The 18,741-nt window shown below is 43.1% G+C and overlaps 1 protein-coding gene across 1 annotated transcript in view; it reads right to left on the bottom strand.

Annotated features, from left to right (window-relative positions):
• The window catches only part of dock1 (dedicator of cytokinesis 1), a 357,310-nt gene that overhangs the window by 114,658 nt on the left and 223,911 nt on the right, over positions 1–18,741 (bottom strand). Inside the window, exons 28-29 of the mRNA XM_072667919.1 lie at positions 12,191–12,292; positions 8,446–8,540 (exon numbers count right to left, since the gene is read on the bottom strand). Coding sequence (XP_072524020.1) covers positions 8,446–8,540; positions 12,191–12,292 — 197 coding nt within the window. The remainder of the gene's footprint in view (positions 1–8,445; positions 8,541–12,190; positions 12,293–18,741) is intronic.

The following is an 18,741-nucleotide window of genomic DNA, read 5'->3' as shown; positions in this document are numbered from 1 at the left end:
TGAGCTAGTCTGAAGAACAGAGCTCGGTTCCTCCAGGTTTCTCCTGGACGCCCCCCAGTCCAGCCAGCACAGCGTGGAGGATGTGTTCAACTCCATCAGCATCAACTCCAGCAGCAGCAGCAGCAGCTCACCTGATTTACCACCATTAAGCCCTGATTTACCACCAAACCAGGTGTTGATCTGAGGAGAACTCTAAATAACACTAGACTCCATGAGAGAGGAGAACTTTGGAGATGTTCTAATGATGAACACAGTGATGGAGAACCTCCACCACTTTCTGTAGGAGTGTTATTATTAGTGTTTATTCTAATATCAGTTTTACTGAGGAGATTAACACTTACTGACCAGATCAGCACCTTTTAAATGCATATACCAGTGTGGGATCAATCTCAGGAACCCAAAAATCAAGAATGGAAATGAATGGATGACTGACCACAAGAATAGTGGAGATCTTCAGACATGACGACATTTCAAAGAACATCACCCAAATAATAAAACACTCGCCTCCTAACAGTGTACCCATGCTGTGCAGCCAGGCCTGAATAATGTCCGACAAACAAATGCAAAAGGGTGTCTCAAGGGGACTCGCATGCGCACACACACACTTCTGCTGTTTTTGGAGCACTGGGAAGCACAATAGGCCTGCATCACCCGGCTGCTAGTTACATAGACAAATGTCAACGTGTGCAAATGAAATCACCCTGCCTTTGTAAAGTACGGACCTGCTTTAGAGAAAGGTCACTCACACGCAATAATGGAGAGAAACGTGGTAGTCGGCTCCACTGAGGGCGGGAGCCGGGATGGATATGAAAGTTTCATAAGGGGCAAAAAAACGCTGAGAACATAAGAATGAATCCCCGGACAAAACATCACCTCCCTCTATGAGACTTTATGAGGGCTACAGCACTATCAACAAAGAAACACAGTGTTAATAATGCATGACCACATTTTTACACCCAAATTACTCCCATATAAAAGAGGTAAACTGGGAGTTCGAACATGAGAGGCCTCAGGAGTCCGAGGGAGTTTAATAGGACACCAACGAAAACAAACTCCCAAGAAATGGTAAAGCCTCCACCGAAAGTGAGGACACCAGACATGCCATGAATAAAACGCAGCAAATCTGAAAAGGTTTGATAAAAATAATCTCAGAAAAGAAATCTCATTAGCTTTGGGAGAAGCTCAGGATATATGGGTATCTATTAGGACATAAGTATTGGGACACCTCATTCATTGTTTCTTCTGAAATCAAGGCTATTAAAAAGGTTTACCCTGCTTTTGTTGGAGTAACTGTCTCTAGTGCCTCAGCTGCCACCTACCACAGTCCGACCATCAGGTCCCCCCACCCACCACCACCCATACCAGACCAGCGGCACAACCTCCTACCGCTGCTACCTGTCTAATGACCACAGTAAAACCTAAATGGACTCTATCTAACTATCTGCCACTATTAATATCACCAGTATTAACTCTATTAACACCATAAGTACTATATTATGATTATGATCAGAACAGTTCAACAGTATAAATGGTTTGGTAGCAATCATTAATAAATAGTTCTATTCAGAGGAGGACGGGTGAGGTCCCCCTTGTGAGTCTTGGCTCCTCCCAAGGTTTCTTCCTGAAGACTGGGGGTCTTTGATCCTTCATGTCTTCTTACGTCATTTCTTTTTTGTCTCTGTCTTTTATTAATGACTAATTATGTAAAGCTGCTTTGTGACGACAACAGTTGTAAAAAGCTATACAAATAAATTTGACTTGACTAGTGCCCAGGGAAGACAGCAATAACAGCATTATTGAGGTTGGGATGTTGGATGATCACCACCCAACCTCATTCTCAACTTCCCAATTCATCCCAAAGGTGCTGAATGTAGCACCATCATCGTTCCAGAGATCACATTTCCACTGTATACGCGTTATACCTCTCTAGCCCACACCTGGCATTAGACATGGAGCCAATAGGCTCATGTTTATCTTCTCCAGAGTCCTAATCTACTGGCAATGCTTTTCTCCAGGGACAAGACAAGTTGTGTTTGTGTGCGTTTGCACATCTATGTCAGCAATGGGTGCCGTTAGACCATTTAGACACGGCGAGAGGAATCTTCATAGCCTCGTAACTCTGGATGTAAGTCGCGTACAAGCCAGTAATGAGATGCAATGGAAAAGGCAGGCTCTACAGATTCAGGAAATGGTTATAGAAAAGTAATTTTGTGCTGCATCATCTCGAAGATCTTAATAGAAACAGAGAGAAACATCGAATCTGATTCACTGGTATGTCCGTAGACTCCAGAAGGTTAATGGCATAGTAACAAAAACAGTGTATTTAATGCCAAATGATAAAGAGCGGTTAGAGAATGGTCAGGTAGAGATGGATTTTTGACTAATTTTGGTACAAACCCCACTTATAAGTGATAAACTGATCTGATAACGTTCTCGAATTGGGATGTTCTTGTGTTTAATAGTGTAGATGTTTAAGTTACATAAATTGCATGAATACAGGCATGAATTTAGCTCACCCTCACCTTGTCCAGCAGCAGGGAGAAATATTCTGTTCGCTGGTGATTAGATGCTGTTAGGCTATTAAATCATGTGATTTTTTTTACGGGTGCTGAAAGAAGAAAGGATCTGTCGGTGTGAGTCTGACTCATCGTGTGCTATTCATATTTTAGCCTTCGGAATGAAAGCCCTTGTCTTCCAAAGTGCCAAATTAACTCAGCCTCTCCATGTGTTTTCATCCGGCAGCTTTTGCTTGGCCTGGCTCTTTATTCTCATTGTCTCCTTGGCTCAGAAACGTAGGTGACATGTCCATCCATCCGTTCACATACCACCCCATCACTCTTTTCCCTCCCATGCTGCTCCGTCTCTCTTACTCTGTGCCTTCTAGCCCGGCCTGTTCCAGGTGTAGAGCGGGACACAGCACAAGTCGCCACAGCGGTGCATTGTGGTGTCTGTGATCTGTCTGAAGCGTATCTTTGTGTATGTATTTATTGTGTGTGTGTGTGTGTGCGCGTGTATGTGTGTGTGTACTTACATTTCCTGAGGCCTTGCAGCTGTTTCAAAGCCTACCTGCTGCAGTGAGAGTCTGAGCCGTGTGTGAGTCATGCTCAGTGTGTGGCAAAACGGCAGCAAGACAGGCCTGGCTGAGTGCTGGACAACCGTGGGCTCGTTTCGCCTGTGTTTTGCTGCTTCGCAGATAGAGATTGTGGGTAATCCCAGAGCTGTGAATGGTTTAATGTTTGTTTATTTCAACTCGTGTGTCTCGCCGTGTCTCCGTGGTGACGAAGTGGAGCAGAGAGGACTGGGGGTCGGAGTACCACCCACGGCTCCAGACCAAGTCAGCTTTCAACACCCTGCTAGCCAGACAACTGCTGCTAATGAGAGGCCTGTCCGTTGAGAATACACTCTGCTTTCAGTGTGCAAGTGTAAGAGAGATAGAAAGAGAGCGAGAGAGGCTTAATTGCTTTCATCATTCTTCCATATGCATTCTCAAATGTCTGTATGTGGGCTAGAATTTGCTGTAATGACCTATCGGTGGCTGTAGCAGAGGAGAGCACTGTTAGCAGTAAATTTGCCTGTTTTGCAGAAGCCGGTGCGGAAAGCGTACAGGGAAGGAAAGCTGGGTCGATGTTGTGTCATCCAACCATAGATTTTACTTATATAGTACTTCTCAAGAACCCAAAGATGCTTACAACGATCAGTACACAGAGCATCGCAGACAAACAACAAAACAATACAGACGAATGGACAGAACTAGACATGGGCAAGACTTAACAGGGGATTTTTTTTTAGCCTTGAGGAAGATTATATGCGAGGAGAAGAGATCTGTAAGATTACATTTAAATATATGTTGGAACAATGGAGGAAGAGTAGCTCCAGAGCCGACGAGCAAATCTAAATGGTCAATCAAACAAAACAATACAAGTTAGATGGAGGAATGGCGAGTAGCCCAGCTGAAGAAGACCTTAGTGTGAAGGGGTTGGACCAACGGACGTAAATTAAGAAGCAAATCTTGAAGGTTGGATGGAGGAGTGTTGAGTGGTACAGCTAGAGAAGCCCTTGGACCTTAAAATGCTCCATCGCTTAAGCCATGGGGGTTAGCTGGAGGAATATGTCAAGTAGCCCAGCTGAAGAAAACCTGAGCAAGGTGGATCATTGAGGAAGATATTTTTAGAGTTGAGGAGCAAACCTAGGAAATGCACAATTGCAGAAACCATGAATGATGAATGAAGAAATAGTGAGTCCATTTACAGAAATCCTAGAGATTGCTAGAGGGTTGGACCAATTGGAAAACACCTACTGGCCAAAGCCATGGCAGATGGATGAAGGAATTGTGAGTAGCTTAGCAGTACAACTCCTGAAAAGGTCAGACAACAGGAGGAAGAGATTTTCCAGAAAAGCAAATCTAGAAAATACAAATGTGTTTCATTAATTTACCAGACACTGCTTAACGCATGCCGTGCCACACACATATCGGCAAGTTTTCTTTGTTAATTGGCAAATAATCAACTGTGTAAACGACTTTTTGTAGCACGTTTTCTTGGTGGCTAGCATCAGTCGGCTTCATTGAGCCATTTGCTCCCAAATTTTGCAAATGATTTGCATATAGTACCAAGTTCTTGATGTCACAACGATACAAACACACTAGTAACACTCAACCATACCCAATGGTGGTGTACCACAGCAAGTACTTGGCAACAACCTAGCAAGCAAAAAGCAAATACCTGGGAGACCATACCAACTGGTAACTGGTGTTTCTAGGGCATCATCGATACATAAGAAGGGTGCACAAACCCTTGCACAAGCCTTATTCATTTTAGAAGGGAGAAAAATCGGTAAATTATCTGTAAATTATCTGTAAAATAATCGGTATGACCAATTAAAAAAAATTGAACGTACAAAAGTCCCAATTGCACAATCAGAACGAACAATGTGGAGCTGGAGCAGAGTCTATATCTCAAAAGACTGCAGGAAAAGTTATGCAGCAAAAATAAGAAGAAAACAGAAGAATATAAATACTAGAGGTCTTGTAAATGACCTTATCCAAGTTTGCCATAGTTCATTTAACTTTAAGGTTGGTATGGGGGCTTGTTTGCAGCACAGACTCTGTTGGGTGGTCATATAGACATAACAGTCAACAGCAACGTAACTGATGTGAGTCATAATACACGATTATAGATAGACAGATAATAGAATACATAGATTCCACTGCATTTAGTGGAAGTTGAAAGTTCCTGACACAAGACGTCCTTGCAGAACTGTGTGGTGTCTGGTATGCTTGGAAAATGAAAAACTCCAGTCAGTGTCACAGATAAAAACTTGAATCAGAAAGGTGGGGGCCTTGAAGGCTCTTCTCTAAAGCCAAGGAATAAAAAAAAATTCTACTATGTAGAAATAATCAATACACACTGCTCAACCAAAACAGGGACTAGTGAGTGGATGCAATGGCCTCCTGCACGTTCCCTCTTAGCAATGCAGATCATCTTAAAGAGATGAGTGAGCATAGCTGAATTACACACTAGTCATTTCTGGGTTTGAGAGCCACTGCCTTCAGCTGTTTTCAGAGAAACCCAGATGGGTGATTAATGACAAATTCCAGGTGTTAATTGGGCCGTGTCAGAAATTGCGGCTCTATTCTGGGAGTTTTTCTTTAGCACTTTGAAACAGTCTTCACACAGAAACTCGAGACTGGCACTGTGGAGATAATGGGACTGAAATGTAATATTAGCACTTCAGATGGACGTCTGCAGGGCATGTATTTAAATTCTGCCGTGTCCAATTTCCAAACTTACTGCCACCATCGTCTCACAATTTAAATTGATAATTGATTTGATTTGTTAATCAGCAGTTTCTGTTTCTATTTGTTTTTTGTTGTTTTATTTTGGTATAGAATGAATGCAAAGTTTTTGCTACATAAAAGATAAAAATTGATGTTGAGAAAACACAGTGCTCAGTTGGAACGTGTGTATATCTCAAAAAACTTTGGGAAAAATGATGCTGCAAAAATTTCGGAAGAACAATGAGAAGAAAATGGAAGAATTATGTCTTGCGTAGTCATCTAGACATAACTGTCAACAACATCATAGCTGATGGGAGTCATTATAATTACATTTACATTTAAGGCATTTAGCTGACGCTCTTATCCAGAGTGAAAAAGTACAAGTACTTTGCTATTTACTTAAGAAAAACCTCAGCTAGTTTGAATAGGCTAGAATTTAAAGATACCTCCAAGTTAAGACACTACTACACACAAGTCAATAGGGTGACCACTCTGCTATTCGCCCAAGTACTCTCATAAGAGGTGGGTCTTCAGTCTGCGTTTAAAGACAGTGAGCGACTCTGCCTGGACGCTTGTCTTCCGTGGATTTTGAGGGATGGCGGGTCGAGCCGAGCCGTACTTGAAGCTCGAAGGGCTCCTGGTGCAGATACTCTGATAGCTCTTATACTCCGATAGATTCCACAGCTTTAAGTTCCTGACATGAGATGTGCTTAAAGAACAGTGTGGTGTCTGGTGTTGGTACTGAATGGAATATGAAAAACTCCTGTCAGTTTCACAGTGCTACATAAAACGCTAAAAAACATGCCATGTACAATAATCTCAATGTTAAGTGTGTTACACCATGTTCAGGTGTTGTGTGGTGCAGTTCCTTCAAAATGCTGTGTGTGTGGCCATCAAGTGTTCATCAGGGCTTAATGATGGTAAACCAGGTGATCTGCTGCTGCTGCTGCTGATGGAGTTGAACACATCCTCCATGCTGTGCTGGCTGGACTGGGGGGCGTCCAGGAGAAACCTGGAGGAACCGAGCTCTGTTCTTCAGACTAGCTCACCGACAAGATCTCACTACTTTCTTTCTTCAGAATGAGAAATTCATAAATACGGCCTGGGAATTCAGCCTGGGACGTCACAGCTGTCACGAGACCAGGTTTGCTGCATGTATAAATAAGCGAGCACACCAGTCAGCTGTAGCAGAGTGCAGAACCATCGCCATTGGCAAAGGATGTGATCTGACTGATGCCCAAAAGGGCATGGTAATACCGGGTACCGGGGGAAGAAAGGCAGCATCACAGAAACCAGTAACTTCGTGGGATATTCTAGAGCTGTCGTAGTGAAGGAGTCCCGAGAATGGACGTCCCGTACAACGGCATAACAGTGGTGGTCTATGGGACATTGATGCCAGAGGGGAACGGGGACTCTGGCGAGTGGTACAGAGCAATTAACGCACCACTGTGGAGTAGCTAACCTCCAGAATGAACACCTTCATCAGGTAATGGGTGGGTATTTACACTGTTAGGCAGGTGACCAAGTCATTTTGGAGCAATTCTATTGGTCCATTCATCACTTACACACAAACCTGTACCAACTCAGCCGACTCAGTTTTCAACATCTGCCTTAAGGATTAAGATCCTAAGTGCTCCAACCTCAAATACAACCAACTTTAAGGCAAATAATTAAATTAATATTATAAAAAAGGCAAATAAAAAAAGGTACAATAAGGAAAACTGTCCCTTAAATATGAATGAAATATTAAGGGGAAAAAATGAATATTACTTGGAGGAAGTAGACCTAAGTGTGGTCACATGGTGAAGGGTGGTCTTTTTGAACTTTTAATATTTTAAGAGCTGTTCAATAAAACAAGCTTCATTTAATGAGCCCTATGCCTGCGTACGCCACTCATTACAGAGCAGAAGCAGCAGGTATGTGAGAGAGATGGCAAGTCCTGCTGGACACAACAAAGCCTGAGCAATAAACAGTACATTCGAACCCTTCAGGAAGCTCTAGTTCGTCTGAAAGCCCTGATGAAAGCATACGAGAGCTTCTTTCTCGATGTTCTTCTGGCTCTCACAAGGCGGAGAGCTCGATGAGAAGAAACATTAATAAAACAAAACAAAACAGACAACAAAGTGTGAGCGTGTGGCGTGGGGAGCAAGGCTGGAGATTAGCATGTGAGGTATTTATAATTCATGCCATTGTTTTCTGTAGCCACCGCACATCTGATGGAGCTGGTGCGGAGGCTGTGTGTGCCCCTGCCATTTACATCCACAGATAAATGGTGGGGGGTGCACCAACAGGCCTTGCCCACTTCTGAGTGCCGTTTCTAAGCAACAGTAGGGACCGGGGGGGGGGGTTTAGACAGAGGCCGAGAGAGAAATATCTGCATTCTTGTGAAAATGATCACGGCTATTTTCTTTAATTCTCACATCTGTCAATCTTCTACCTCCACCCTCACTTCCTTCACAATGTTGATGTTAGAACTTGATTATCTAGAACTGTAGTTTAATTATGAGCTGTGGGTTATAGTTACACTACAGTTCCAGATAATCAGGCTTGAGATTGAAATGAAGGTTTATTGTGAAGATGGACAGATATGAGAGTTCTCACCTTCAGTTCTCAGAACAACACACCCAGACGGATACAGAGAGAAGCCACCTGCAGGAGGTTGTACTCACTTGTTCTGCATGGTGTTCATGATGACCCAGTCAGCAGGGTAGACGTTCTTCCCGATGAGGTCTTTGAACATGATAAATGTTTCCATTAAGAAATCCTGCGAGAGAGAGAGAGCGAGAGAGAGCGAGAGAGAGAGAGTGAGAGCACAAACTGGAAGAATATCTCCAGACCATCAGAGACGGATCCTGACTGAGTACCGGCTCAGTGACCACAGTCTGGCCATAAAAGAAAAGGGCAGGTACACTATATGTCATCCCAGTCAGTCACTGCTGACGCAGATGTGCAAATGCACACACACAGCTTGACTTGTCCCTGTAGAGAAGTACTGCCAATACAATAGGACCCTCTGGAGCAGATTAATAAACATGAACCTATTGGCACCATTCTGCCTAATTCCAGACGTAGGCTAAGGGTGGTATGAAGCCCCCCAGCAGCATTGAGCTGTGGAAGAACTGTGTTCTCTGGAATGATGGATGGGTATGATGAGGTGGGGTGGTGATCATCCAACCCCACTAACGTTTTTGCCTCTAAATGCAATCAAATCCTCACAGCAATGCTTCTCAAAAATCTAGTAGAAAGCCTTCTTCCCTGGACAGTAGAGAAAGCTACTCCAACGAAAGCAGGGCCAACTATTTTTAATACCCTTGATTTCAGAATAACTAAAGAATGAGCAGGTGTCCCCATACTTCTGTCCATAAAGTATATGTACAGTTCTGCTGCTCAGAGAGGACCAACTGTGGGTCAGTGTGTTTAGTGAACAGACGCACAAGAGAGAGAGAGATGCACTTTCTCCTCCAAACCAACAGGAGAACAATGTGGAAAACTTTCAGAAACAGACGACACAAGTAAACCCAATGAGCGATGCGGCTTTGCCGGGCAGCCGACACACTCACAAGAGTGATAAAGTCCTATGAGTCCTATTCTATTGGCAATACTTCTAAGCAGGGCCTAGACAAGCTGTGTGCGCACACGTATCTGCACGTCTGCGCCAGCAATGGGTGCAATAGCTGAATGCATTCATTTAAAAGGGTGTCCACAAATATGTGGACATGTAGTACATCACTAAAATGACTTATAGCAGAATGGTAAAAAGTAAAACAACCAAAACTTCTTTACTTTCAGTAAAAGTTAATATATAAAAAAACAATTAGTCCAAGTCATTTTGTAGAATTTCTGTTGGTCCATCAGCATTAAAACTGTGATATAATGAAAAACAGTCAGTTCTCATTAGGTCAAAAAGTGAAAACCGCAAAAATGGAGATAAGGCTTTTGTGTGACTGATGAATTATACTTGTCTATTAATTATGCATGATGTAAACAGAATATTAATTGTGAAGCAGAGGTATGCTGTGCGAATATGAAGCTGAGACCGAAACAACTTGGACAGCAGAGGTGGTGACCTTTTTTTGATAACTGCGGGTAAACAGCAGCAAAAAATTGCAATTTGACATTTTGCCAATCCTGAAATAAAATTTGAATATCACATTTTTTCACTTATGAAATTACAGATGGTGAATTTATTTGGCTACCTTGCACATCAGTGAGCAAACAAACTAACAAACAGGGAGAAGGAGAAGCTCTGGTACATCAGGAAACGAACATCAAGCAAGTTCATAACTACCCCTAGCATTAGCAATGCTCCCGACACTAGGAGTGATGCATCTGACACATTCGGAGGAAAGCCCCCGCTCTGGGTCCGCCAACTTACAGACGCCTGTGCCGACCAACATCGCTTAAGAGTGATAAAGGGTAAGAGTGCCATCTACCCACACTGGAGAGAGCACTGCCAATTGTGCTCTTTCAGATGAAAATGTAACTTATTGAAGATAAAGATTTATTCCCAGTACGGTAATTCTGGGAGAGCTGCACGCAGCCAACGTCCTAATAACCTTACATCTTCCTCACCATATATATATATATAACTACATATCTAACTGCTTCACTATTTACTGTATTACTTATAACCTTATTACTCCATTTAAATGTATTCACTTATTATAAATAAATAAAATATCCAGTCTGTACATAAATAAATAAACAAACAAACAGTTGTGGTCAAGCACTGCAGACAGAGCCTGCATCTGTGCCACAGTCAGACTGAGTAGGAGACTGCAGCCAAATCCACACAATCCAAAGCACAGCAGAAGGCCTGCATGCACCGCTGTAATAGGCTCACCAGTGCAGGGTAACTCACACACCGATAAACACCTCTCTCGCTTCCAACTATCTCTGGACACAGGCCGTAAATTAGACAGGAAGAAGACTGCCGTGAGTACACAGCTGCTGGGGTGGTGTCGGATAGGGGTGTAAGGGTATGTGTATTCCTACCGAACCATAGGCGTGCAGATGTCAAAGTTCGGTGTGCACAGTCGGCCGGAAAATACACAGTACGCTGTCAGCAAAGGACAATGTGTTTTTGCGCTGTGTGTGCAGAAACACACTGAACATGCTAATGTATATACACACTACAGCCTGTACAGACCACCCTTGGGGGAGTGGAGGGGAGCTATACAACATTAGGTGCAACTCTCTTCATGAATGCATCAGTGTCACTCAAAAACCTAGTAAACTACATGGACAAAAGTATTGGGACACCTGCTCGTTCACTGTTTCTTCTGAAATCAAGGGAACTAAGAGAGTCGATCGTACTGTCCAGGCTTTCAGACAAGAGCGACAAGAGCGTTAGTGAGGTCGGGATATTGGATGATCACTACCTCACTTCATCTATAACTTATCCCAGACGTACTGGATGGAGCACCATCCATCATTCCAGAGATGCCACAGTTCTTCCACTGCTCCACAGCTCAATGCTGGGGAGGGGGCTTTACACCTGGCATTAGGCAGCATGGTGCAAACGGGTTCATGTTTATCTGCTCCAGAGAGTCCTATTCTATTGGCAATACTTCTAAGCAGGGCCTAGACAAGCTGTGTGCGCGCACGTATCTGCACGTCTGCGCCAGCAATGGGTGCAATAGCTGAATGCAGTCATTTAAATGGGTGTCCACAAATATTTGGACATGTAGTACATCACTAAAATGGCTTATAGCAGAATGGTAAAAAATAAAGCAACAAAAACAAACTTCAGTGAAAGTTAATATAAAAAAACAATGAGTCCAAGTCATTTTGTAGAATTTCTGTTGGTCCATCAGCATTAAAACTGTGATATAATGAAAAACAGTCAGTTCTCATTAGGTCAAAAAGTGAAAACCACAAAAATGGAGATAAGGCTTTTGTGTGACTGATGAATTATACTTGTCTATTAATTATGCATGATGTAAACAGAATATTAATTGTGAAGCAGAGGTATGCTGTGCAAATATGAAGCTGAGACCGAAACAACTTGAGGATAGCTATGGGTGGGTGTGTTGTAGGGGAGTGGTGGTGTTGGATGGCCAATGTGTGGTGGCCTTTTTTGATGACTAAAAAAAAAATAACGGAAATAAAACTTGAATATCAGAAATTTTCACTTATGAAATTATAGATTGTGGATTTATTTGGCTACCTTGCACACCAGTGAGCTAACAAACTAACAAACAGGGAGAAGGAGAAGCTCTGGTACATCAGGAGACGAACATCAAGCAAAGTTTCCAGGAAATTACCCATCTGGGTCAGGCTCTACTGTCCCACCAGTGCTTTTCTTTCCCTCCAGACTAGACAGGTGCATATTACAGTGTTCTAAAGTTAAGGAGTCAAGTCTCAACCTCCTCAACTCTCTTCTCTACTCAGATATAGAAGATCCATCCTCACCACCACGTCGGTCCTCATCTTGCCAAAGGTGCTGATCAGGTGAGCGTAGTGATAATCGTCCATTTGCCGGAGCGTCGCCGTCATGCTCGCCACGAAACTGCCCTGCAGACACAAGAAAGGGACGAGCACATTATTAAAAAAGGGAGAACTTGGTTTGGCATCTTCTGGTGAAATTGCTGCTTTAACCAAAGAACTGCTAACTGAGCAAAAGCAGAAGGTTCTTGAGACGTTTCTGCACACAATCAAACCCAGAGATTTCTTAAGTTGTGACTGGACAGCAAAAACCCTGCAGTATAACAATGGATGGCCAGTTTACAGCCAGAGCTGTGTCACTGAACGTCTCTGAGAGATAGTGAGAGAAATAAACACAGGAGCACGTTCAATTTGCCGTGGATCAGGTTATATAACCACTTAGCATTCACAGTGATCTGCACATGCAATTTCAGGGTGCCAGACACTAAGTGGAGGGTGAAAAATGTGACAAGCAATCATTGCTTCGTTTCTGAATTGGCGAAATGAAATTGGTTGGGAGCGCTCAAAGATTCACTTCCACACTTCACACACTCCAGCCACTGGGGGAGGCCTCTTTCTTCTGGAGATCTCTATGTGGAGGAACAGGTATCTTCAGAAGAGGGCCAGAAGTGGATTCAGACTGAGGGTTGGCGCAGGGGGAAGGCGTAGCATCACTCTCTGAGCAAACCGAGACCTTTTGAACCCAACTGCTGCCAACTGTTTACTCACATAGGCTGCGTCCCAACTGCGTACTACACACCAACACTATAAGGTATAGACTATACACTAATGTTAATAGTGCAGGTTTGGCAAGTGATGAAGCGTTGCTATGCCAACATACTTCACCGCAAGCTCTCCAGACGTCAGTAGCTCCTCCCTTTCTTTTTCGCATTGCACTATGGGATGACTGAGTCCATTATAACCACGCTTAAAAACCAGCCGGTTCTGAGTATGTATCTTGGAGTATTTGAGTATAGTCAATTTTGACACTTATCTATACTGAATACTTAAAAATACGTTAGTATTAATAATTAGTATGCAATTGGAATGAACCCCTACTCTTCCTCTCCGTACTTCAGAGTCATACAGAGTCAGTTCTTGGGTTCTTCGAGGACTGCCAGGTGAGGTGGTGAGATGGTTAGGCCTCCCTCAGCTCATATGTACTCACTTTAGCCATGTGCTATTAAAGATACAGGTGCTACAAAGAATTATTTGATGAATTCCATAGGAGAGCCATTTTTATTAAATAACTATATATGCAAAGAAGATTTTAAAGATTTTAAGAAGTCAATATAAAGGTTCTGTACTAATTTAAAGGTTCTTCGTCCCAAGAAATGGTTCCCAATTGAATCAAAAGTGGTTATTAAGTATATTATTTTCCTTTTCTACAATAAAAAAAAAACAAAAAAAAACAAACAAAAAAAAAACCACACACCTTACTTCTACATATGGCACATAAAACACATCAGGCTCATTAGACTAGGGACCACCTAGCTCGTCAGCCATAAACTCTCCTACACAGTCTGTTTAATGCTGGTGGGAAGCTAGTGGTCTGTGGCACTGCTAATTGCTTCAGGAAATTAGATATGAAAGTTGTCCTGTGATCCAATGAAGGCTGATTCCTCCAGTCAGGAAACTCAAGTTTCATAACAGTAATGAGAAAGTTAGAGACAAAGAAGGCAAGATTGAAAGAAAGAGTGGGAGAGAGATAGTGGGCGAAGGATTAAGGGGTAGAGCGAGAGAAAAGGAGGAGGCTGACACCTCTGCTTTGTGCGGCAACTTCGACTGGGTCTAATTAATGCAGCAGGGAGCACCCAAAGGGACAATAATGAAAACTGTTCTCGCTCAGATATTAAAGTAGGAAGGTGTTGATATTACAGACAATTAACACGAGACCGATCCGTGCGTGAAGCAGCGCGAAAAACAGAAATAGAGGAGCGAGTCTGCATCATAACGGCTGAGAGATTATGAGGGGTGGGAAATAATCAATGCCTGCTATCGCCGTGGGTCTACCCTGCAACACACGGGGACCTCCCTTGAGTGTATAACTGTCCTTTATTTCCAATTTAATAGTTAATTCAAAACTAATCACATTCAGAATAAAGGAAAGATCCAAATTGAAATGTATGTAAGGACATAACTGGTCAAAAGTTTTAGAACACCCCCGATTCAAGTCCAGTGAATAATCTGGAACAGTACCAGTGAGTCCAGTGACGACTAGCGGTAAAAGGAGAAACCGGTAAATAAAACGTATGGCTGTTGGCGATGACAGTAAACAAAGCTTTGAGTGGTGAGCAGACTGTTACTGCACCCTCTACCGCAGTATTTACCCAACACTGCACCTTCAGACTGCTCTCATAATGACTACAGTAAGACCCTGAACACAGAAACACAGGTAGATCTTCTACCTCTGAACAGTGGAGCTATTTCCTTTAGAGGAACTCCAGATAAAGCCAGAGTGTGGTGAGGACAGGTCTCCTAGCCCATCAGAAGACTCCTGTAGACTGGAGGACACTGAAGAGGTCTAAACACTCAAATCCAACACATCATCATCAGAAGACAAGTTCCTGAGAGTTAACAGCTGCTTGTGTGTTAGGTAGCACACGGGACAACCTTGTAGCTCAGCTTAACACTGGAGAAAGCCTTAGTTTCAGCTGTGAAGAGAACAGGAGGACAGGTGTGAAGAAGTGAAGGAAGAAAGCCATTAAAATATGTGCAAATTATTTTTGTATTCGCCAGGACAAGGTGGGAAAGGTGGGCAATAACGCTAAAGCCAATAAATGCTGACATATCAACCCACAAGTCTCACATGATTCTCTCATCCGTTGGCACAGGTTGCCGGTGACTGAAGAAACGACCGGCCCTATGGATGGTCTAATAGTCACAGAGCTTATTAAAGAATGCTTTCTACATTCGGAAATGCAGAATCCATAACTGGTCTGAAAATGGCCCTGCACTGCTCTCCCACGACTGTATGGTGCTGTGGTGGATGCTGTGAAGGTGGCACATAGATTTCGGCTCTCAGTAGGTAGGCTACTGCTCGGCTGCAAAGATGATTCTGCTAAAAGCAATAGATGAGTATAAATACTCTCTGAATTTCGCTTGATATGATCCTTGCTCCTAACCAAGGTCAGCTAGACCATCTAAAGTTTCTTGGCGTAACATTTCTTCACATTTACTTCTTTTGAAACTTTTGAATTTAGACCCAGGTATTGCTAAGAGGCAAACACAAGAAAATCAGAAATCAGAAAGATAAAACGGCGGTGTTCGGAAACTTTTGACCGGTATTGTAATTTGTCTAAGTGACTGATTAAACTGTTAAACTACCCTTTCCTTAATATTTCATTAAATTAATGGACAATTTGACTTATTTCAAAGCCAACAAAGCCGATGTGAGACAGCCCTGTTTATATAACACCCCCACTGCGCTCTTCTGGCTCCTCATCTCTGCAAAACTGGCGACATCTCCGGTAATAACGCTACAGACGAAGGGTGACCGAACATTCCAGAGAGGCACGGAGGTTTTTCGGGAGCCAGCAGTTAGATCAGCAACCCCTCCGCATTGTAACTGACGTGGCGGTTGCATTTTTTCCACGGTTGTTTCTGTGTTTTCCTGCCTTTGTTTCATTTGAGAGTCTATCCTGCAGCGGTAATTAGGACTGGCCTACATAGCTCAGCAGAAGCAAAACACAAGCATGAGCATATTTCTGCCTTTCTGCCTCTCTCGCTCGCTCGCTCTCTCTTTCACACTCTCAGCAGGAACCTACTAAAAAGGACGTCCTTCCGTCACACGGCTCTCCGCGAGACACATTTCGTCAACACAATCTGATATACGCTCTCGTTTGCTGAAAGTGTGAGAGGACGCATGTCAGGGTGACACATGAAGCCAAGGTGAGCCATCTGGGATTGTAAAATATCCAGCACTCTGAATCCATTTCCAAAAGCTGACAAAGCTGACAGAGCTGAAGCACTCCACATCTGAGCAGAACATGCCCGACGTCTCGGCTGGAGGCGGGGAACCTCTGTAGTTCATTTAGTTCTGCGGTGCAAATCCGTGGTGACACAGGCAAACACAGCGGACGGCTGGTGTCCTGCAAAGCTGCGAATGCTGTCCAAACAGCTAATATTGATATTTACTGAGCCTCCTATCAGCGCTGGTGTTTGATCAGGGTCTGTAATGAGGGGCAACGCTGTGAGGCAGTGAGCGGTCCTCATACTCCGCAGGCAGGACGGCGCGCTGTCGTGGTGGACGTTAATTCTGGTAAAGGACATCATGGGGAGATCAGAGCCCAATGCACATTTCACAATAACCCCATTCTAAAGTTGAAGTGAATTTACTCACATCCTGTAACTACGCCCACTAGAACCCTGGAAATCTGGGGTTTGGGGAAATGTCCAGGCCAGAATAACTAAAGTTTACTATTTCCAAAGGCTCAGCTTTCTGGATACAGTGGGGATGAAAGGGGCTGGGCCCCTGTGTAACCCCAAGCGTAAGATGCAGGGGTCTAATGGTATCAGACCTTGGTTGAAACAACCCATGTCCCCACGGTCACTCACTACTTCCTAAAGTTCACGGCTTCCTGAACTTAAGGGTCCTAGACACATACAGACCAATAAAAACTGAACTATAATTTTAATATTCGTTGGCCAGTGTTTTCTGTAAGAGAGTGTTTCCTTTCCAGAGAATGCACATTGCTAATATCATCATTAGCTACCTAGCCAAGACTCGCAGTCCAAAGTGACTATAATTATCCAGATCTTTATCTAACAGACGGGAGCAAATGAGCTCTGCTGGGCTGCTAGCGCTCCTCCTCAGCTCCTAAACTCCCAACAACCGAGCCAATTACACCCTCACCACGGCTATTAGGGAAAAACAGAAAAGGAGAGTAAATCAGGGAGAAGGATAAGGAAGGCCAAGGTGCTGGAGTTTCTGTGCACAAGGCACTGAATCAGCTATAGAAAGTGGGATAAAGGAGGTATATCTCACAGTGGTGCTTATTTAGTGTGAATGGATGAAGTTGTGGATGAAGGTGACGACTGCATTGACTGCAATACACTGAACATGCTGAACATCCTACACCACTCACCTTGGCTAATAACATTCAGAACACCGCAACCCTAATAACCCTTGCTCTCATTGAGCATTCAGCATCACAGCTACAAAACACACATCGCCTGTCTGAAGGGCAGCCAGCAGAACGCTGGGAGAAAAGCCAGGTGAGGCATTAACAATGAATGAATTAATTGATGAATACAATTCAAAGCTTAGTCGGCATAGTGTCGGCAGCAATGACGGTTCAGTCAGAATTAATACTGCATTATATGGTATTATCAGTTTTAAACAAAGTGGTTTACCGTACAATTAACTGTGAAACTGCAAAGAAGAGACTTCCAAGAGCTTTGATCCATAAGATAATGATTGTTACACGCCATTAAAACCTTTCACAGTAAGATCAATGGTGTCAAAACATGTGAAACCAGCATATGAATCACTATAATATAATATAAAAAAGGCCGTATTTAACGCTGTGCTCGGCTGAAGGAAATCGGTGTCAATGATCAGGCTTGGGAAAAGCTTTGATCATTACAAGCATACCATTAATACAGATCAAGAGCTTTTGCCACACACAAGATTTAAGAGTGTCCACCATCTATGCATGTGGACACCCTCCTTCGCATTGTCCCTCTCAGACCTCCTACCAGACCGGGAACTCATCACTATTACAGCTCTATCAGAGCATGAAAGCCAGGCCCTTTTAAATGGGCCTTTTTTCTTCCTCTAACTAATTCACCTCTGCCTCCAATGCAGCAGCAAAGTACTTCTATATTAATTCAACTCATTTAATATTTCAATCCCCATCTTCAGCTGTTCAGAACTCGCAGATAGACATTTTATCCACTAAGTTCATAATAGAAGAAGCAGAAAATAGGAACGCTGATCACTGGACCAGCAGTGCAAAGAGTACAGAGGTCTGGAGAGAGAGTCTTTGGAGAGATACTGTCCTACAGAGCTTAATCTAATTGAATCTAATTGCTGTGGGATTCAGAAACTCCCTCAAGAGTTTTATTAGTTGGGTCAGGTGTGAAAAAGAAAAGTAAAAAAATTATAATAATAATAATTAAATATATTTAATTATTATTATTATATATTTTTTTACTTTTCTTTTTCTTTTATATATATATATATATATATATATATATATATATATATATATATGCATCTTCTTCGGGTCTCATTTTTTCACTTCATCAGCATTGTACACCCAGGCACGTTTCCATAGCAACTGTGTTCTTAAGGAGGTGTTGGATTAAAACAAAGTCCTTGTTCTTGAATTTCCCAAAAAAGGGCTGGAAACCCTCGAAATTCCCCAAGCCAAAACCTGCGCAACATCCCAGCCCTAGCATCTCTATCCGGATGTGTAGGTCCCGTATGAGCCGAAACAGCTCTGACCCGTCGAGGCACGGACTCCAGAAGATCGGCGATGGTGGCCCTGTGGTTTCTGGCACCAGCAGACCCCTTAAGTCCTGAGAGTTGTGAA

This window comes from Salminus brasiliensis, chromosome 22 (genome assembly GCF_030463535.1).
Source record: "Salminus brasiliensis chromosome 22, fSalBra1.hap2, whole genome shotgun sequence".
Taxonomy (NCBI): Eukaryota; Metazoa; Chordata; class Actinopteri; order Characiformes; family Bryconidae; genus Salminus; species Salminus brasiliensis.
This window is presented reverse-complemented; position numbering and strand designations above follow the sequence as displayed.